Here is a 21,689-nt window from a genome sequence, read left to right as displayed (position 1 = left end):
ACAGAGTGCAAAACAGTCACTTCGCAGCTTCCTTTTTTTGCAGGCCGAGAGAGAGAGGAAAACGGCGGGCGGACGAAGGGCTGGTAACGTTTTCCCTCTCTTTTGCAGGTTGCCCGGTCTCAAGGGAGAGGCATTTTTCTCTTCCGGAAGCTCAAGGATGTAATTGATTGGAGGAAGGTGAGATGCCTCCTTCTTCTCACCTCTCAGGAAGGGATTAGTTGGGAACAGCCTACCATACAGTTTTGCCCGGTGAGCAGCACCTTTGCATCAGCTGCTTAGGGATTGGGGCCCATATATTTCTTCCTGCCCTCTACTGTTTAGGGTGCCTTATGTATGGAGATCATGGGTGACCCTGGAGGCTTCTGGCTTCTTTGAGCCCTGGGAGATTTTCAGATGTAACTTGGCTCACACCAGAAAAACACAAGAGCTCTGGTATGATGAGTGGGCTGACGATAATACTATTCACTCTGGACAGCACACCCAGAATCTTACTTCAGTTTAAAACCAACCAGACAAGCAGAATCTTCTAATTGCCATGATGTGCAGCTGCACACTTTGGTCTTTTTTGTTGGTTTTTGTAATATGGTTAAAATATAAAAGGAGAACTCTCTGAATGCCTAGATCCAGGTTTGGGGCAAATATTCTTTGGTGAGTGAGCTGCAGCAGAGATTTAAAATCGCAAGCTATGCAGCAAAGTGAAGTGTGGAAACATTGGCTGTTAGACCTTTAAAACATTCCCTTGTAAGCTGCTTCCAAGTTTCCCACTTCCTTCAGCATTGAAAGAGACCATGTTTGGTAAGTTAAAAATGGTTGACTTACAAACTCTTTAAAGGTCAGGTTCATGTGCTTTTCCATACAGCAGCAAGAAAAGACAAGCAGTACAACTTAGTTTCAAAAAGTGGTAAATGTTTCAAAATCATTTTTATAGAAACACAAAGATGGCTTACTAAAGCCACACGGTCTGAACTTGGAGCATCCAGATTAGACATTCTTATTGGTCAGGTTCATATGGTGGAAAATAAGAAACATCTTTGTTTTCTGAGAATGCCTCTAGGCATGCCCAGATGTAGTCTGGGGAAACAGATGGCAGCTGAAGGTCAGGGCTTGGCGTAGCAGCACAAACTGCCTGCCTGGTAAATAACATTTATTCAAAATTAGGGAGGGTTAAGGGGGCTTGCTGGTGCTGAAGGAGGCGTCTACGGGTGCCCTGGTGTGTTAGAGTAGAGCGCCCAGATTTAGGTGTATGGGGTCTCCCTCTTCCTCTTATTCAGGCCGTAAAGGTAAAGGGACCCCTGACCATTAGGTCCAGTCGTGACCGACTCTGGGGTTACGGCACTCATCTCACTTTACTGGCCGAGGGAGCCGGCGTACAGCTTCCGGGTCATGTGGCCAGCAGGACTAAGCCAATTCTAGCGAAACCAGAGCAGCGCACGGAAAGGCCGTTTACCTTCCCGCTGGAGCGGCGGTACCTATTTATCTGCTTGCACTTTGACGTGCTTTCGAACAGCTAGGTTGGCAGGAGCAGGGACCGAGCAACGGGAGCTCATCCCCTCGCATTGATTCGAACCGCCCACCTTCTAATCGGCAAGTCCTAGGCTCTGTGGTTTAACCCACAGCGCCACCTGCGTCTCGAATTCAGGCCATAGCTATCTCCGTATTTGGGTTTTGAAACGAATTTTCCTGCAGGTCTAGAAACCTAACAACGTTAGGTGGGATATACCTCCTGCTATATCAGATTTACCAAATGTGATGTTCCCCAGATGTTTTGGCCAACAACCCCCATCACCCCTGACCATCGGCCTTGCTGGCTAGAGTTGTATTGTGGGCAGCCTGCTACTGCCATTGTTCTTCTTATGTTGCATCTGTTAGTCGCTTTATACAAAAATGAAATGTCATGGGGGGAAAATGCAAACAGAAACAAATGGACTTTGGTGATTCAGCTTCCGGCTTCTCTTTATAGACCACTGAGGCCTGGATGTCTGGGTCGACATGTGAGAGGCAATTTGGTCTAAAGGCCATTCTGGTCCTTCCTGTGTCTCTTTATTTCTCTGCTTTGTACAATAGCAGGCAAGCAGCCCTGAGCGAAGGCAAAAACACTTCCCATATTTAAAGCTGAATCTGACCTCAGGGGAAACGTCCTTCCCAGGCCTCCAGTGTACATTTCAACCTAACCCCACAGGTAGACAAGAGCAAAGGTAAAGGTAAAGGTAAAGGGACCCCTGACCATTAGGTCCAGTTGTGGCCGGCTCTGGGGTTGCTGCGCTCATCTTGCTTTATTGGCCAAGGGAGCCGGCGTACAGCTTTCGGGTCATGCTGCCAGCATGACTAAGCCGCTTCTGGCGAACCAGAGCAGCGCACAGAAACGCCGTTTCCCTTCCTGCCGGAGTGGTACCTATTTATCTACTTGCACTTTGACGCGCTTTCGAACTGCTAGGTTGGCAGGAGCAGGGACTGAGCAACGGGAGCTCACCCCGTCGCAGGGATTCGAACTGCCGACCTTCTGATAGGCAAGTCCTAGGCTCTGTGGTTTAACCTGCAGGAGAATGTTAAACAGTGCTTCCATTCTTCCTGACCTAAGCAAGTCACCCGATCTCCTTCACAGGACGGTGTCCGCGTGGATGACCAGAAAGATGAAATTCCGGTAGAGAATTACGTAGCGCAGCGCTACATCGAGAACCCATATTTAGTCGGTGGTGAGTTGCCTGCTTATCAGCCCAGAATATGTGTACACACACACACGCACAATCCTGCGCCTCCGTCCCAAATTTGGAGTGAATTTCCCTGACCGCCAGAGTCTCATTAATAAGGTGGGGCACATGCACACACAGCCCCCTTTCTGGGATAGGCTGCCCAATGGAGATTGCATTTCCTACATCAGACTTAAGATGACCATTTGTACTAGTCTAAATGTACATGTCCGTGTGGCATGAATGGTTAGTGCCCACTCTTGCCCTCTGCATGTAGATCAGCAGATAACTTGTCTCTTTGGGAAGTCAGAGAGAAGCTCTAATTCCCACTAGTTCCAGCTGCCTGCAATTGATACTGTATGCTCCGTCGGAGGTGAATGATGTTTGCGGCTCGCTCAGTAAACTATCCGGTGATTTGTTCTGTAGCGGATAAGGCACTTCTATTGTTTCTGATTGACTTTGACTTTTCTACAAGTATCTGTTTCTGTGGTTTTTGTTGCTTAACCGTGACAGTTATTGGTAGCAATTACACAGCCTTGAGCGATAAAACCTTCAGTTCCTCTGTTTACCTTTCAGCCACTTCGCTGATGAGGCTGAAACATCCCAGCAGGGCTTTGGGTTTCCATGTTTCAATTATTTCATCTATCATCATCATCATGGTCCCTTCCAAACCTAAAATTCTATGTATGATTCTATGCTATAAATATTCACACAGGTCCCACTTTAAAAATGTTTGCTATAAGAAAATTCACCTATCCAAACACAACGAGTTAGTACCCAAACCTTGCTATACACACTGCAGATTCAGATATTCAGACAGAGAGCATTTTTACTTTCTCGTTTGCCTATTGCTGGTTGACTGAAGAACAGGGGAGGAAGGGAGTGGCGAGAGCAATTTTTTCCTGGGTTTTCCTCTCTCTTTTTGCCCTTTGGAGGTCAACATTCTGTGCTTCGGAATGCATTAGAAATCTCCCCATAGGAATCAGTGAAAATTCTCAACTTGTTATGTGAACACTCACCTAATGGATGATATCCAGGGAACACATTCTGTTCTGTAAGTGGAACCTGCATGTACATAATAGTCCTTACATAAGCAAAAAAGACAGTTTGCTGCCCCAAGGTGCTTACAGTCTAAGAGTACCTCCAGACTGGGAGTACAGGTGTATTCTGCAACATGTCAACAATAAGAGTGTGCTAGTGGTGGATTTGTACCAGACCACCCACACAACCCTCTCAGTTGTCCTGTAATGCTTCCCCAGTGCTGCTGCATTAGTGCTGCCTGAAGGGGCACTATTGTGATAGTAAAGGTAAAGGGACCCCTGACCATTAGGTCCAGTCGTGGCTGACTCTGGGCTTGCGGCGCTCATCTCGCTTTACTGGCCGAGGGAGCTGACGTTTGTCCGCAGACTGTTTTTCCAGGTCATGTGGCCAGCATGACTAAGCCACTTCGGGCGAACCAGAGCAGCGCACAGAAATGCCGTTTACCTTCCTGCCAGAGTGGTACCTATTTATCTACTTGCACTTTGACGTGCCTTTGAACTGCTAGCTTGGGAGGAGCAGGGACAGAACAACAGGAGCTCACCCCATTGTGGGGATTTGAACCGCCGACCTTCTGATCAGCAAGTCCTATGCTCTGTGGTTTAACCCACAGCGCCACCCGCGTCCTGGCACAACAAAAGTGGACAACCCACCCACCCCAGAATATTTGTGGTATAAAAGTTACGAGACTTCAGGAGGAAGTTACAGGGCAAGCACTGACTAGAAGTGAAGTGCTTTGTTTGCCCCCAAAACCTTTGCAGACACAAACAATATCGAACGTGGGAGTGTGTATAACCGCCCTGATACCACCAGGAGCACAAATCACCATGAATGCCAAAATGAAAGGACACATGGAGGGAACTAGCGCAAATATAGTGCCATTCTTGAGTCCTGAGAATGAGGAATAAATAGCAAAGGTGGGGCAGTAATTCATGAAGCTATTTCTCTTGGGTTCACAGGGCGGAAGTTTGACTTGAGAGTGTACGTCCTAGTCATGTCGGTGAGTGAACAGGCCGTCGCCCCTGCAATGCCCAGTCCGTCCCCTAAATTGATGTGATAGCCAGCTAGGAGGGACTTATACCTGAAGGAGCGTCTCCACCCCCATCATTCTGCCCGGACGCTGAGGTCCAGTGCTGAGGGCCTTCTGGCTGTTCCTTTACTTCAAGAATTAAAGCTACAGGGAACCAGGCAGAGGGCCTTCTTGGTAGTGGCACCCGCCCTGTGGAATGCCTTCCCATCAGATGTCAAAGAGATAAACAACTACCTGACATTTAGAAGACATCTGAAGGCAGCCCTGTTCAGGGAAGTTTTTTATGGGTGACATTTTGATGTGTTTTTGTTCTTTGTTGGAAGCCGCCCAGAGTGGCTAGGGAAACCCAGCCAGATGGGCAGGGTAAAGGTAAAGGGACCCCTGACCGACTCTGGGGTTGCAGCGCTCATCTCGCTTTATTGGCCAAGGGAGCCGGCATACAGCTTCCAGGTCATGTGGCCAGCATGACTAAGCCGCTTCTGGCGAACCAGAGCAGCTCACGGAAACACCATTTACCTTCCCGCCAGAGCGGTACCTGTTTATCTACTTGCACTTTGACGTGCTTTCTAACTGCTAGGTTAGCAGGAGCGGGGACTGAGCAACGGGAGCTCACCCTGTCGCGGGGATTCGAACCGCCGACCTTCTGATCGGGAAGTCCTAGGCTCTGTGGTTTAACCCACAGCGCCACCCGCGTCCCTGCATGGGCAGGGTACAAATGATAAATTATTGTTGTTGTTGCTGCTGCTGCTCACCACCACTTTCTCTTCCTCCCAGTATATCCCACTCAAAGCCTGGCTTTACCGGGATGGCTTTGCTCGCTTCTCCAACACCCGCTTCACCCTGAACACCATCGACGACCACTGTATCCTGACCTGTCTGCACATTGCATGAGCTGCTTCAGGACGCAACAACTTTTTGTCAGCTGTTGGGTGGGGTGGGGGAGAGGGGCATTTGCAACAAGATGCCCGTGTGCTTGGTGCAGGAAGACTGCAGAGCCCACTCACGCTGAGCAAGTCTGCCAGCCAAGGTGAGCAGCCTTGCCTGAAGTCCCTGGCAGATCGAGGCAGCTGCAAGCACTGAAACAGTCTTCCAGACCATTTTAGGACCACTGAGGACCAAATCGCATGCGATGCTAAATGCATCACTTCTTAGGAAGCTACTTCATATCTGTTTCTATATGTTCTATTTATTGTGTTTATACCCTGCCCTTTTATGTGGGAGGAAAATATTAATCCCTGTGACCCACATGTGTGGGGTGAATTGGCTGGGTGCCTGGATTCAAAATGCAGGGCTAAACTCACACTCCAGCAGGAAAGAGACCTCACTAGCAGGAGCTTAAAACACACAAAAGTCAAGCAGCAATATAGTGTTAGGAAGGCAGGTTGTTAGAACTTTTTAGTTTGCATGCGAACAGCGCCCCTCTCTACTGCTTTTGCAATGAACAGACCACACACTGTTAAGTAAGTTTAAAATGCTTTACTTACAAAACATGCCATAGGTCAGATTCATGCATTTATCCAAGCAGCAGCAAAGAGAACAGAGGCAGAATAATCTTGGGTAGAAAACAGAAAGATAGTGTCAAACACATGCTCTAAGCTTGGCGCTTGCTTAGGCATGTCTTCCTTGGTCAGTTACATGATGCAGAGAGAGTGAGGGAACAGGAAGAGAAGGCTTCACTTCCTCCCCCCTTGGAGATGAGTGGGCGTGACCTACGTAACTGAGTCTAGGAATTTAACTCTGTGATCTTAACCCATTCAGTCACTAAGACTGGATCTACACACAAGAAAAACCCACTATAAATAAGTCATAAATTAAATTGTTATAACGAAAGAAAAAAACTGTATGTAAAATCACATGGGCAAAGTTTTGTGCTCTATATCGCCCTCTGGTGTCGCAGGTTTATAACGAAGTTATAGCAGCATGGCTGATGTAGCTGAGTCCTAACTTCTCCTCCAGGGAGCTCAAGGTGGCATGCATGGTGCTCCCCTTCCCCATTTAATCCCCATGGCAACCCCATGGGCAGGAGGATAGATGAACTGAGTAGCCGGGGCAAAGGGAAGCCGTTTTGGGAGCCAGGTTCATATTTTGGATTCCGGGAGCATCTCTTTCATATCATCCTTACCTCCCGCCTCCTGCCAGATGTTCACCTGACAAACGTAGCCGTGCAGAAGACAGCCCCTGACTACGACCCCGAAAAGGTGAGCAATGAGGGCCCTGCAACCCAGGTACAGAAACCCTTCTGTTTAAGGGGCCGGGGTGGTTTGGATGGGGGCTGGGTGAGGCCACACTTAAAATCCTCACCCAAGGAGTGGCTGTAGCAGGAAGACCAATGGGTTAAGAGTCAAGATAGATGCAACATTTTAACTGTAGCCCCTTTGGGCTCTGCATTTTGGGGGTGCCACTTCACCCTTTTTACAGCTTGCCCTGCACATAGGTAAAGGTAAAGGGGCTCCTGACGATTAGGTCCAGTCGTGGCCAACTCTGGGGTTGCGGCGCTCATCTCGCTTTACTGGCCGAGGGAGCCAGCGTACAGCTTCCGGGTCATGTGGCCAGCAGGACTGAGCCGCTTCTGGCGAACCAGAGCAGTATGCTGTTTACCTTCCCACCAGAGTGGTACCTATTTATCTACTTGCACCTTGATGTGCTTTCGAACTGCTAGGTGGGCAGGAGCAGGGACCGAACAACGGGAGCTCACCCCGTCGCGGGGATTCGAACCGCCGACCTTCTGATCGGGAAGTCCTAGGCTCTGTGGTTTAACCCACAGCGCCACCCATGTCCCTGCACATACAGTAAGCCAAATGCAAGGTTTGGCCTCAATTCTTTCCCCTCCTTTCGCTATCAGGTGGGCTGTTCAAAAGTGGCACATGCACATTTAAAGTGATGTGTATGTCTGCCAGCTCTGCTTTTTTAAAAAGCTTCAGGGATTTAAAAACAATTGCAAAACTCCTCTGGAAAGCAGGCAAGGAAAGAAAGTGTGTGGGTAACATGAACTTTGCCCAACTAAAACTGAATCAGTCCAAGTTACTTCAAACTGAATTGAGGGTGGGGTTCACTCCAGGGGAGGTATATAGGGCACTTTGAAACCACCTCCGTCTTCACCCCTGGGTTCTCACTTATGGCTGGGGGAACTGGAAACCTCAAGGGCTGCCTCTTTTCATATGAACTTACCCAGAACCTGAGATCATCTTCTGAGACCCTCCTTTCATGTGCCTCCTCCTCAAGAGGTCTGGAGGGTGGCAACACGAGAACGGGGCCTCCTCTGCAGTGGCTCCCCATCTGTCGAATGCTCTCCCCAGGTGTATAATGAAGGCACCAGGCACCAATACATCGATCTATTGCCCAAAACCAGTTTGAAGTCCATTTCATGAAATCAGTTTCATACTTTTTGACCTGGCAATATATTTTGAATCCATGCAAAAATCACTGTGGGGAAAAAACACGTGAAGCCAGCCAGTGCCTCTACACAGCTCCCTCTCTATTTCAGACATCATGATATCGCAATGTTTAGCTGCTGATAGATATATCGCGATGTTGAAAACCAGAGGTTGCCCAGCCCTACGCAAGGGCTAGTTGAAGGGAGCCACACTCTGCTTCCGGGCCTGAGGTTCCCCACTCTGAGAGCAATACTTTAGGTGCAGGGAGTGCCTCAGTACTGTGCTGTTCCTGTAAGGTACTTGACATTGCTGCCGTCCCACCAGCTGCTGGGCTACCAGCCTCATGGAAACATTCTTGTGATATAAATGGAGTACCGACGCTAGATGTCGAGTTGGGTTTTATAAGCAGCTGCCACTGCCGCTCTTGGTTGTTTTGGCCTGTGTCCAGTCTATTGATCCTGTTTAGGGCTTGCCCTTTTTCCACAGAGCTCAGAGCAACAGTTGATCTCTTTTGGTCTCTTAGCAATCTTGAGAGGTAGAGTAAACTGAGAGGCGGGGGACGAGTGGGGATTTGAACCCGAGTGTAATGGGTATGAGTTACTCGTGCGTAAACTGGTGCCTTTCTCGGCTAATTTGCCTTGTTAAACCTTTCTGACTGCACAGCCCTTTCTCATCGCGGCTGCCTCAGTCGCTGGCAGAATCCGTCAGTGGGCGTTTCTTGAATCTCTTCCAACATAAAAGTTGTTTGACACCCAGTCTCCTCCTCCTCTCACTGCGCGGGAGCCTTCTGTGCGGGGAAGGCGTGGGTAGCGGAGGACCTGGGCTTTCCTCACTGATGTCCAGTGAAGAGTCCTGGAGCCCTCTCTCCGATTCCCCCATCTGCCCCCCTTTATCCCTGGTGTTGCGCTGATTGGCTTCCCCCTCTACTGAGCTGTCTCTCCCCCTGCTGCTGGGTCCTTCGCCAGCATCATCTGGGAGCCTCCCCTTCGCCTCTCCCTCCGATGTCAGTTCCCTGACACCGAGTCTCCCCAGCCCAAACCCACCTCTCTGTGCCCCTCCTTGTTGGCAGTCAGTAGAAATTGCACAAAACAAACGAAATACCATGAAAATCCCTGAAACGAGAACTAATTGACTAGAAATATTATCTTATGAAAATAAACTCAATAATAAAAATCAAAGAGTTTAAGGAAAAAATTAGAAAAACCTCAAATTGAATGAAGCCTTAATGGGATGCCAGCTACAAACATCGTTTCACTGAACTATTCAGTTTCCTCAGGAGGAAATAGAAAAGTCATGAACCTTGAATGACCAAAATTCACAGGAAGGGGGTAGAACTCCCAAAAATTCTGAAATATTTATAATCCTGGGCCGACCTAGGTGAAGCAAAGCGTAGCAATAAAGGACTGAGGACTCAAAGGTACAATTTCTAATATTGAATTTACAAAAAAGGTTTGGAAACCCAAGTGGCAAGTTTTAAACAAAGCCAATTTAGAGGAAGCAAAGCCCAGTAGTAAAGAGTTGGGGACTCCGCTGTGAAAATTCTAGTGCTGCCTTTACGAAAAGGTTTAAAAAACCTAAATGGCACAAATTCAAAGAAAGGAATACAAGATAAGCTGTTTTAGATTTTTTCCCCTTAAACTCTTTGATTCTTATTATTTAGTTTATTTTCATAAGATAATATTTTTAGTCGATTACGTCTCATTTCAGGGATTTTCACAGTACAGTGGTACCTCGGGTTACAGACGCTTCAGGTTACATACGCTTCAGGTTACAGACTCTGCTAACCCAGAAATAGTGCTTCAGGTTAAGAACTTTGCTTCAGGATGAGAACAGAAATCAGGCTCCGGCAGCGCGCCAGCAGCTGGAAGCCCCATTAGCTAAAGTGGTGCTTCAGGTTAAGAACAGTTTCAGGTTAAGTACGGACCTCCGGAACAAATTAAGTACTTAACCCGAGGTACCACTGTATTTCACTTGTTTTGTGCAACCTCTTTGTCGGCAGGGCTGCAAGTGGATGATCCAGAAGTTTCGCCTCTACCTGACGGCCAAGCACGGGGCGGAAGCCGTGGAGAACCTCTTCGCCGAGATGGACAACATTTTCATCAAGAGCCTGCAGAGCGTCCAGAAAGTCATCATCAGCGACAAGCACTGCTTTGAGCTCTATGGCTACGATATCCTGATCGACCAAGACCTCAAGCCGTAAGGGGGGGGGGAGAGAGGGTCAGAGGATACTCCCAAGGGAAGGGAGTTGCTCTGGATCAGAAGAGGAGGAGGAGGAAGAGGAGAGACAGCAGGAACTGGAAGGGCTAGCTGGGCAGCAGACAGTTCCAGGGAAGGAAGGAAAGATTGCAAGGCGTTGGGAACAGGAGATTTTTTAAGGGTTCATGGGTATCTCGCCTGCTCCCAATATCCAGTTATGTGCCTCTTTCCAATATCACACAACAGGGCCACCACATAGTGGATTCAGATAACCAAAGTAGAAGGAGGGTTAAGAGCAGCCTTCTGCGACCTGCTGCCCTGCAGATGCTCTAGACTACAACTCCCATCATGCCTGACCATTTGCTGCACTGGCTGCTGGCAGCTGGGAGTACCAACTGTTAACGGAGAAATCTGAGGGCTCCCTTGGACAAAAAACAAGGACACCAGCCAGGAATACCAGAGCAAAACAGCAGCCAGTAGGCTTGGTCTTTGTTGAAGACTGTCGCGACAGGACTCCCACCTGCCACCAGGTGGAACAAGATGGAAGCCCCAAACAAAAGAGAACCCCAACTTTTATTAGCTGCTAATCCCCATGTTACACCCCCCCAAACTACACCACTTATACATCACGGTTACATCATGAAAGGGGAGGTCTGGTGGCCGTAATCTGAGCATCCTGGACCCTGCCCCCTGGTTCCCCTTGCCCTCCACCAAACACCCATCAAGTGTAACAAAAGAGATATTTACGCTACATTTCCTTGTTTCCCAGCCAAGTTAATCACACCCTTTTGCCTTCATCTGGGTGTGTTATTTCTGGAATGGCTACCTGTCTGGCACTCAGGTATCAGGATGCCAGGGATTATCACTCAGGCAGAGGGGCTGCTGAGTAGCTGAGCTCACATCTATATGAATTTCTGAAGTTTCTCAAGTGAGCCAGTACCGTATTTTTTGCCCTATAGGGCACACCGGCCCATAGGGCGCTTATTTTTTTTGGGGGGGGGAATAAAGAATTTTTTTTATTCCCCCCCCCCGAGCTTGCCGGGCTGGGGGCGGGGGAAGCCCGAGCTTCCCCCAGCCCCCAGAATGGGTCCGGGAACGATGGCGAGGTTGCGCTCAACCTCTCCATCGCTCCTGGAGCTTGCTGCTATCCGAAGCCTGGGGAGCGCGGCGCTGTAGCCCGCTGCGCACCCCGGGTTTAGGGCAGCCATCCACAAGCCTGCGGCACCCGGCAGGAAATCCCGCCAGGCGTCGCAGGCTTGGGGTGCACAGTGCCGTGCTCCCCGGGCTTCGGGCTGCAGGCAGCTATCTGCAAGCCTTCTGACCCCTCTCGCTCTCCAGGCTTCAGCGAAAGCCTGCATTCGCCCCATAGGATGCACACACATTTCCCCTTCATTTTTGGAGGGGGAAAAGTGTGTCCTATAGGGCGAAAAATACGGTACATAGAGACTTTGATCAGTGAATTCTTCTATTTGGTATCATGCAGAAAAGGCCCTTTGAATAGATAGGAATAAACTGTGATGAAGTGTTTTGTGGGGACAAATCACAAAAGTCACAAAAGTGATTGTGCTGGTTTTGGTAGTGGGCTGCATGTGCATGATATCTGCTGGAGGGGCAACCCCCCCCCCAACCTATACATAAATTCCTGCAACACGACAACAGTTGGAGGGCACCAAGTTGGGGAAGGCCGATTCAGAGCCCTACAGAGTTTTCAGCACAATCCTATCCATGCCTACTCGGAAGGAAGTCCCTATGGGTTTCACGGGGTGGGGGGGAGTTCCCCCACGTAGGTGGATATTGAATTATGGCCGTTGGCTGTCTTAACTGCTGTATTCCGAGGGGAAAGCGTAGATCCGTAGGGAATAGGACTCTTTAACTGAATTCTCAGTTTTCTCACAATGCAGTAAGTCTCGGGGGGTTGGGGAAATTGAAACTGGTTTAAATCCAATTTTTGTTGGCAGGGGCAAATGTAGTTGGAGGGGACCCTTTGCTTCTTGCCATTCCCTTCCATTGTCCAAAGGGTGAAGAGGTCAGCAAGGCAGGATTGTGCCTTTTCTTGCCGTTCTAGCCTCCAGCCATCCTCTCGCCTGCCCAGCCATGTTTCCCCTCCGCCCTTGGCAAGGAAATCTGGCACAATCAATTTCAGACCTGCCACTCTCCTTTCTCCTTGGCCTTGCCCCCCTTCCCTCCCTCTGCTGTGGCTGCTGGTTCAATTAGCGCCTTGGTGGCTTGTCAGCATTGCTCCGGTGCCTCTGCCACAACCCTGGGGACAGCTTTATTTAAAAGGAGCCGATAAGCAGACGCCAGGCAGCCACCGTCTGGAGCAGCGACTCTGCATTGTCTGACGCGCTCAGAGGAACATGGAGCCTGCCTCCCTTGGCACTCGACAGAGACCGAGTAGCAAATCCCAGGGCCTTGCAGGAGAGGACTGCAGCCCAGCTTCTTCGCATTATTCGGCTGGCTCTTCCCAGAGCCTTTGGGTGGGAATTTGCACCCAGGTCTTCAAAAGTCTGGGGCAGATGGGGCTTGCTTACCTGGGAAGGTAGCCCATCTAGGAGAAGGAAGACTCTGGTCCTAAACCTCCCAGGATTCATGAGAACGGTAATAATAATAATAATAATAATAATAATAATAATAATAATAATATCCCCGCCCATCTGGCTGGGTTTCCCCAGCCACTCTGGGCGGCTTCCAACAGAACACTAAAATACAATAACCTATTAAACTTTAAAAGCTTCCCTGAACAGGGCTGCCTTCAGATGTCTTCTAAAAGTTTGGTAGTTTTTCTCTTTGACATCTGGTGGGAGGGCGTTCCATGCCAGGGCAGCTCTGTTTTCGGAGGTTTTTAACGTTTGACGCTTTATTGTGCTTTTAATACAGTCATACCTCGTGTTGCGTTTGCTTCGTGATACTTTTTTTAGGTTGCGTCCCCCGGCGACCCGGAAGTACCAGAAAGGGTTACTTCTGGGTTTCGCAGCTTGCACAGGTGTGCAAAATGACGTCCCTCAGTTGCGGGTTGCGTTCAGCTCATGTTGCGAATGGGACTCCGGAACGGATCCCATTCGCAACCAGAGGTACCACTGTATTGTGTTGGGAGCTGCCCAGAGTGGCTGGGGAAACCCAGCCAGATGGGCGGGGTATAAATATTATTATTATTATTATTATTATTATTATTATTATTATTATTATTACTGCTGCTCCTCCCCTAGACCAAGTAAAACAATAGAAATACTTAACCAACTGACCAATCAGGTCAGTCCTGCCCCCCTAAAAAAAGTCCCCCCCCCAAAAAAAAATATCCTGACAGGGAGAAATGTAAAGTATTGCACTTGGGCAAAAAAAATGAGAGGCACAAATACAAGATGGGTGACACCTGGCTTGAGAGCAGTACATGTGAAAAGAATCTAGGAGTCTTGGTTGACCACAAACTTGACATGAGCCAACAGTGTGACGCGGCAGCTAAAAAAGCCAATGCAATTCTGGGCTGCATCAATAGGAGTATAGCATCTAGATCAAGGGAAGTAATAGTGCCACTGTATTCTGCTCTGGTCAGACCTCACCTGGAGTATTGTGTCCAGTTCTGGGCACCACAATTCAAGAAGGACATTGACAAACTGGAACGTGTCCAGAGGAGGGAAACCAAAATGGTCAAAGGCCTGGAAACGATGCCTTATGAGGAACGGCTAAGGGAGCTGGGCATGTTTAGCCTGGAGAAGAGGAGGTTAAGGGGTGATATGATAGCCATGTTCAAATATATAAAAGGATGTCACATAGAGGAGGGAGAAAGGTTGTTTTCTGCTGCTCCAGAGAAGCGGACACGGAGCAATGGATCCAAACTACAAGAAAGAAGATTCCACCTAAACATTAGGAAGAACTTCCTGACAGTAAGAGCTGTTCGACAGTGGAATTTGCTGCCCAGGAGTGTGGTGGAGTCTCCTACTTTGGAGGTCTTTAAGCAGAGGCTTGACAACCATATGTCAGGAGTGCTCTGATGGTGTTTCCTGCTTGGCAGGGGGTTGGACTCGATGGCCCTTGTGGTCTATTCCAACTCTATGAATCTATGACTATGCCCATGGTTCAATGGCACCTTGCTGCAACTGCAGCCAGGCTGGTGCCAGATGTATTGCAGCAGCGAGGCTGAGAGGGGAGACCAGGACCCCCATATATACCCTGACCAGGCTTGCACCCAGGAGAGGAGGTGTACTTCCTTGCCTCTCTAGAGAGATGGGTGCCAGCCACCTTCCAAAGGCAGTTAGCTTAGACTAGGGAACGGAACCCAGGGCAAGTCAACTGGGATAGGGCAGCCTTCACTAACCTGGTACCACCCAGATGTTTCAGACTGCCACTGATGGGTAGTCCAAAACATCTGGAGGGCACCAGGTTGGCAAAGGCTGGGATAGGTTCTGGCTTGGATCTTACTGCAGCTCGTAGAGTTGCACGGGACAGAATATTCCTCCACTTAAGGTATCGACCTCAAGGATGGACAGAAGCGGGAAGAGATATGGCGGGCAATGGAAGATGGAGAAGCCAACGGAGGAGAGCATGCCAGTCGTTTCTGCCCATCTCGAGAGCATGTACACTGTGCCCACTGTAGTATGAGAGTCAGCGTGGTGTAGTGGTTAAGAGCGGTGGACTCGTAATCTGGTGAACCGGGTTTGCTTCCCCGCTCCGCCACATGCAGCTGCTGGGTGACCTTGAGCCAGTCACACTTCTCTGAAGTCTCTCAGCCTCACTCACCTCACATATAATAATAATAATAATAATAATAATAATAATAATAATAATAATAATAGTAATAACAATAATAATAATAATAATAATAATAATAATAATAATAATAATAATAATAATAATAGTAATAGTAATAATAATAATTTATTTGTACCATTGTTTCCTATTGTTTCCCCAGCCACTCTAGGTGACTTCCAACAAAGATAAAAAATACTTTAAAATGTCACACATTAAAATCTTCCCTTAACAGGGCTGTCTTCAGATGTATTCTCAATGTCAGGTAGTTGCTTATCTCTTTGACATCTGATGGGAGGGCGTTCCACAGGGCGGGCGCCACCACCGAGAAGGCCCTCTGCCTGGTTCCCTGTAACTTGGCTTCTCGCAGCGAGAGAACCGCCAGAAGGCCCTCGGCACTGGACCTCAGCATCCGGGCAGAACGATGGGGGTGGAGACGCTCCTTCAGGTATACAGAGTGTTTGCTGTGGGGGAGGAAGGGAAAGGAGATTGTTAACCGCTTTGAGACTCCTTAAGGGGAGTGAAAGGCGGGATATCAAGTCCAAACTCTTCTCTTCTTCTTCTATGACCAAGCAGAAGAATCCAGGGAGGGTCTCTGGAGGTTAGAAGGGGCTGAATTCTCAGTAGTCCCATTCAGTCCTATGGGATGAAGCAGTTGGCAAGGTTGTTGGGGAAAGCCCCAAACTTGCTTCCCCTACAAGCCACTGATGGCACAAATAGCACAGCCTGGTAGCGTGCTCAGATACACCCCTTTAATTTCCTCACCTATAGGGACACTTCCTCAAAGACAGCAGGATGGCCGACGAATGAAGCAGGATTCTGCATGCTTCATCTAATAATAATAATAATAATAATAATAATAATAATAATAATAATAATAATAATATAATTTTATTTATACCCCGCCCTCCCCAGCCAAGGCCAGGCTCAGGGCGGCTAACAAGCAATAATAAAAACAAGTTGAATGAATACAACTTAAAAACAAGATTAAAATACAACATTGAAACATTAAAATGCAGCCTCGTCACAGGAGGAGAAAGGAATGCACCTCTCGCACCCGTATCAACCAGTCAGCCTCCACAGGACAGTTTTGCATCGGTGAACCGCCTCCCCTTTACCAAACCGCACGAATCCACGATGAAAAGACAAGCCACAAGCCCGATCTCCTTAGCTCCGGGTGCGTTAAGCACACAAAGAAGAAGAAGAAGAAGAGGAGGAGGAGGAGGAGGAGGAGGAGGAGGAGGAGGAGGAGGAGGAGGAGGAGGAGGAGTTTGGATTTGGTATCCCGCTTTATCACTACCCGAAGGAGTCTCAAAGCGGCTAATATTCTCCTTTCCCTTCCTCCCCCACAACAAACACTCTGTGAGGTGAGTGGGGCTGAGAGACTTCAGAGAAGTGTGACTGGCCCAAGGTCACCCAGCAGCTGCAGGTGGAGGAGCAGGGAATCAAACCCGGTTCACCAGATTACGAGTCTATCGCTCTTAACCACTACACCACAATGGCTCTCAGCCCCTTCCAGCCCCCATTGCTCTCTTTTGCTGTCCTTGGCAGGTGGCTTCTCGAAGTTAATGCTTCCCCCTCCCTCACGGCCAGCAGCCAGGAGGACTATGAACTCAAGACCCATCTTCTGGAGGACACCCTGAACATAGTGGACATGGAGGGCAGGTGAGTAGAGCACTTAGCCTGTGTGCCTCGTGCCTGTCATTTCAGTTGGCTCTGTTGCTGTTGAGTCATTTAGTCGTGTCCAACTCTTCGTGACCCCCTGGACCAGAGCATGCCAGGCACTCCTGTCTTCCACTGCCTCCCGCAGTTTGGTCAAACTCATGCTGGTAGCTTCGAGAACACTGTCCCACCATCTTGTCCTCTGTCGTCCCCTTCTCCTAGTGCCCTCCATCTTTCCCAACATAAGGGTCTTTTCCAGGGAGTCTTCTCTTCTCATGAGGTGGCCAAAGTATTGGAGCCTCAGCTTCAGGATCTGTCCTTCCAGTGAGCACTCAGGGCTGATTTCCTTCAGAATGGAGAGGTTTGATCTTCTTGCAGTCCATGGGACTCTCAGTTGGCTCTGCTAACCTTTATAGTGTGCCTTCCGCACTGTCGATCCACCTGAGGCTGCAGCAGGAGTCTTTGCCCTATGGAAATAAGCAACAAGACATGTGCACTGCTTACGACTCCCACAGTTTTCCTGCATTCTCAAGTGCTGCAACCCTCAATCTTATGCAGTGCATTCAAAGCCAAGTGCAATTTCATGGGAGATGTTTCAAACCTGCTTTCCTGTGCTGACCATCTTTCTGCAAAACCACCCAGTCCTCCTCGGTCTCTCCAACCTCCTTTTGCAGGAACTTCTTCCTGGGTTCCTCCTGAAGCAAAGTTTATTTGTTTTTGTTTTTAAATAATTTTTCTTATTATTAATTGACATCCATACACAATCTTAGGTACATGTACAGCCTTAAATAGTTATACCATTAAATATTGATTTAAACTTGTATTTGTACATGCTCTTTTCTTATAATTTCTAACTAAACAATAATAAACCAAAACAAAAATCCAGTAAACTAAATTATATGAAAACAGACTTCCCGTCATTTCCCGATGTAAATTACATTTACAACATTGAATGTAGTTATACTACTTACCTTACTCTTACTATAGTTTCCAGTACTTTCTTATAACATACCATACCGTTTTCCCTTGCTTAGTAGTATTTAAGTTACACAAGGGTCATTCAAACTCTGCCATAGATGTTATGTCGTTGTTATATTTTTGTAGGTATTTCTTAAACATATCCCATTTTTGCGTGAATGATTGTTCCGTATTTCCCCCTAATCTATCTGTCAATTAAGCCAATTCTGCATAGTCTAATAACTTATTCTGCCATTCCCTTACTGTTGGTACTTTCCCCCCCTTTCCAGTTCGATGCAATTAATAACCGGGCAGCCGAAGCAAAGTTTATTTCTGTTCCTAATCCACTCCCTTTAAAAGACTTGGGGCAATTAAGGAAGACGATATATGCCAACACACCTTGCCAGGAAAGCGCTGGGTCAATAAACCAGGTGGATCGCTCTGTTCTATATATAATTTTAATTTATTTTAACATATAAATTATAAAACGTACCACAAAACTTATCACTTATACAGTCTTTTTAGACTTCCATCAGCACCTCTGATGATCCACCGTTTTAACCACTTCTTATGCATTTCTTAACTTTATATTGCCTTTACATCTCTTAACAAATCACCCTTCCCCTTCTCCATTTTTGCAATATTTCCAATAATACTCCTCACAAAAATTCTTGCATACCTACAAACGTTGTCTGATCTTCACAAATACTTTTCAAATAGTCTGTAAATTTACTCCAGTCTTCCGTGAATTTCTGGTCCTGCCTGTTTCGAATCCTTCCTGCTGGTTTATGTAGTCCATTAACTTCATCCTCCATTCTTCAATCGTCAGTAATTTTTCTTGCTTCCATTTTTGGACCAGTAATATTCTAGCTGCTGTTATTGCATATAAAAAGAGCTTACATTCCCTTCTCAGTTTTCTGAATTATCAGTGGCATGCATCCCTTGCACAGGAGATGGATAAGTACTAAACTCGTCTCTGTCCTCCCAAGCTGCCATCTCGACATCCCCTCCAAGGTTGGAGCTTGGATGAGCAAATCCATCCCAGGAAGGGAGATGCAGAGCAAAGGATACAGGCCTGCCCTTGACTCTCAAGCCTTTGCTCCTACAGGTTGACGGGGAAGGAGAAGCGTGTCGGAGGCTTTGACCTAATCTGGAACGACGGTCCCGTCAGCAGAGAAGATGGGAATCTGGACACACCCATGAACGGCTTCGTTGCAAACACCCACCTAGGTATTCAGCCGAGTGGCTCTTAGGAGACATAGGCAGGGTGGGGGCTGCAGGCGTTGCTGTTTCCCCACCCCCAGGTGTGTCAAACCCATCTCGGCACTGGAGAGCGGTGGCTGGGATCATAGTAATAATAATAATAATAATAATAATAATAATAATAATAATAATAATAATAATAATAATAATAATAATTTATTATTTATACCCCGCCCATCTGGCTGAGTTTCCCCAGCCCCTCTGGGCGGCTTCCAACAAAGTACTAAAATACAGTAGTCTTTTAAACATTAAAAGCTTCCCTAAACAGGGCTGCCTTCAGATGTCTTCTAAAAGTCTGGTAGTTGTTGTTCTCTTTGACATCTGGTGGGAGGGCGTTCCACAGGGCAGGTGCCACCACCGAGAAGGCCCTCTGCCTGGTTCCCTGTAACTTGGCTTCTCACAGTGAGGGAACCGCCAGAAGGCCCTCGGAGCTGGACCTCAGTGTCCAGGCAGAACAATGGGGGTGGAGACGCTCCTTCAGGTATATTGGACCGAGGCCGTTTAGGGCTTTAAAGGTCAGCACCAACACTTTGAATTGTGCCTGGAAACGTACTGGGAGCCAATGTAGGTTTTTCAAGACCGGTGTTATGTGGTCTTGGCGGCTGCTCCCAGTCACCAGTCTAGCTGCTGCATTCTGAATTAGTTGTAGTTTCTGGGTCACCTTCAAAGGTAGCCCCACGTAGAGTGCATTGCAGTAGTCCAAGCGGGCGATAACTAGAGCATGTACCACTCTGGTGAGACATTCCGCAGGCAGGGAGGGTCTCAGCCTGCGTGCCAGATGGAGCTGGTAAACAGCTGCCCTGGACACAGAACTGACCTGCACCTCCATGGACAGCTATGAGTCCAAAATGACTCCCAGGCTGCGCACCTGGTCCTTCAGGGGCACAGTTACCCCATTCAGGACCAGGGAGTCCTCCACACCCGCTCACCTCCTGTCCCCCCAAAACAGTACTTCTGTCTTGTCAGGATTCAACCTCAATCTGTTAGCCGCCATCCGTCCTCCAACCGCCTCCAGACACTCACACAGGACCTTCACCGCCTTCACTGGTTCTGATTTGAAAGAGAGGTAGAGCTGGGTATCATCCGCATATTGATGAACACCCAGTCCAAACCCCCTGATGATCTCTCCCAGCGGCTGCATGTAGATGTTGAAAAGCCACGGGTCACGTTTTGCCGCTTCCGTGCATGCGCGTGACATCATTTTGAGCATCTGCGCATGCGCAAGCAGCGAAACCCGGAAGTAACGTGCTCCGTTACTTCCGGGTTGCCACTGAGCGCAACCCGAAAGCTCTCAACCTGAAGCACATTCAACTTGAGGTACGACTGTAACTTGAATCCATTGGTTCAAGTCCAGAGCAGGAATTATGGGAATAGATCTTGACAGGTTAATTCAGGGTAGTTGTTTCTGAATCAGCCTAGCTCTTTTAAGTTGCTGCTGGCGATTCATTCAATATTCTTGGAGATGATACTGATATTATCATACTTCTTTTTTTAAAATCCCTTATGCGTTGCTGCTTTAAGCCACTGCAACCCCTCAACTTCACCACCCATTCACTTGAATAGCTTCCCAAAAGGCACACAGTACAGATTACCACGGTGTTGTGGTCCGTTCTTTGCTTGATGCTGACTTGAGGAGACTCGGCTCTCTCTTCCCACCTCCAACTCCATCAGTCTCAGCGCCTATCACAGGCTGTCAGGTAGTACTAAGGGGGGGGGGCGAGAAGCTCCTGCAGCGTTTCCTGGGGGCACACTTTCAAACTGACTGAACCACAGCTCAGCCAGAGAGGCAGATTATCTCCTCGCTCCGTGGAAGGGGACAAGTCACATGTAACACCTTGTTATCGCTTTCATTTCAGGCTACAACAATGACAGGAAGAAACAGCTGAGGCAGCTTTTCAAGTCTTTTCAGACGCAGCAGAAAGTTTAAACATTGCAGCGGAGAAATGGTCAGATGTCGGAGTGTGTGTGTGTGTGTGTCTCCGGGCTCTGGAGTTGAAGTGAGGTCCTTGCCGGCTTTGCTGCCTCAGTTATGTGTCTGCAGGGTTTTCCTCCACTTTGGGGAGCTTCAGGTACGCTGTTGAGAAGATTCCCTTTCCCAGCAGGCTGACCAAGCACTGGACACAGAACAGCTTTTAACCTTGGCATGTTGCAAAAGTCGGGTCTATTGCACCGTGTTTTGGGGCAGGAAGATGGTGCACTACTCACCTGGCCAGGTGCAAGCAGTGCTTAACATGGACAGCATCCATGGGGGCGACAGCCAGGGGAGGAATACAATTGTTGCTCCGCCAACTGATTGCAGCAAATCAACTAGCATCTTCCACATGCAAGGCTGAAAAGAGTGATGCGTCCCACCCAAAGACCCACTGCCTTGACTAAAATGCATTGCAGCAAGCATGAATAAAAATTAATGCCTTAGTACTGCTAAGGACCCAGAAACATGTCCCTTTGGTTCTTGACTAGAGAATAATGTTATGGGGTGGCAGCGAGGCAGAGCATACCAGAACCACCTGCTGGTACTCAATAACTGTTTCCCTGGAAGTGTACCCCTTCCTTCCCTTTTGCACACTCACTGCTATAAGGAATGAAGCCTAGGACTTACCACTGAGCCTAGGACTTGCCAATCAGAAGGTCGGCGGTTCGAATCCCCGTGATGGGGTAAGCTCCTGTTGCTCAGTCCCTGCTCCTGCCAGCATGTCAAAGTGCAAGTAGATAAATAGATACCACTCTGGCGGGAAGGTA

The 21,689-nt window shown here is 48.2% G+C and overlaps 1 protein-coding gene across 3 annotated transcripts in view; it reads left to right on the top strand.

Annotated features, from left to right (window-relative positions):
- The window catches only part of TTLL9 (tubulin tyrosine ligase like 9), a 57,419-nt gene extending 36,033 nt beyond the window's left edge, over positions 1-21,386 (top strand). The window contains exons 6-14 of one of the 3 annotated variants that reach the window (XM_081196449.1): positions 109-177; positions 2,603-2,693; positions 4,685-4,725; positions 5,530-5,617; positions 6,895-6,953; positions 10,129-10,325; positions 16,620-16,733; positions 18,796-18,917; positions 20,807-21,386. In XM_081196449.1, the coding sequence (XP_081052575.1) occupies positions 109-177; positions 2,603-2,693; positions 4,685-4,725; positions 5,530-5,617; positions 6,895-6,953; positions 10,129-10,325; positions 16,620-16,733; positions 18,796-18,917; positions 20,807-20,877 (852 nt within the window). In that variant the 3' untranslated portion in view covers positions 20,878-21,386. Of the gene's footprint in view, positions 1-108; positions 250-2,602; positions 2,694-4,684; positions 4,726-5,529; positions 5,618-6,894; positions 6,954-10,128; positions 10,326-16,619; positions 16,734-18,795; positions 18,918-20,806 lie in introns of all 3 variants that reach the window. The other 2 variants (XM_081196448.1, XM_081196450.1) reach the window with 2 other exon arrangements.
- Positions 21,387-21,689: the final 303 nt, after the last annotated feature.

The sequence above is a fragment of the Podarcis bocagei genome, assembly GCF_964188305.1.
Source record: "Podarcis bocagei genome assembly, chromosome: 5".
NCBI lineage: Eukaryota > Metazoa > Chordata > Lepidosauria > Squamata > Lacertidae > Podarcis > Podarcis bocagei.
The sequence above is the reverse complement of the archived record's forward strand: the minus strand, read 5'-3'. Positions and strand labels throughout refer to the sequence as shown.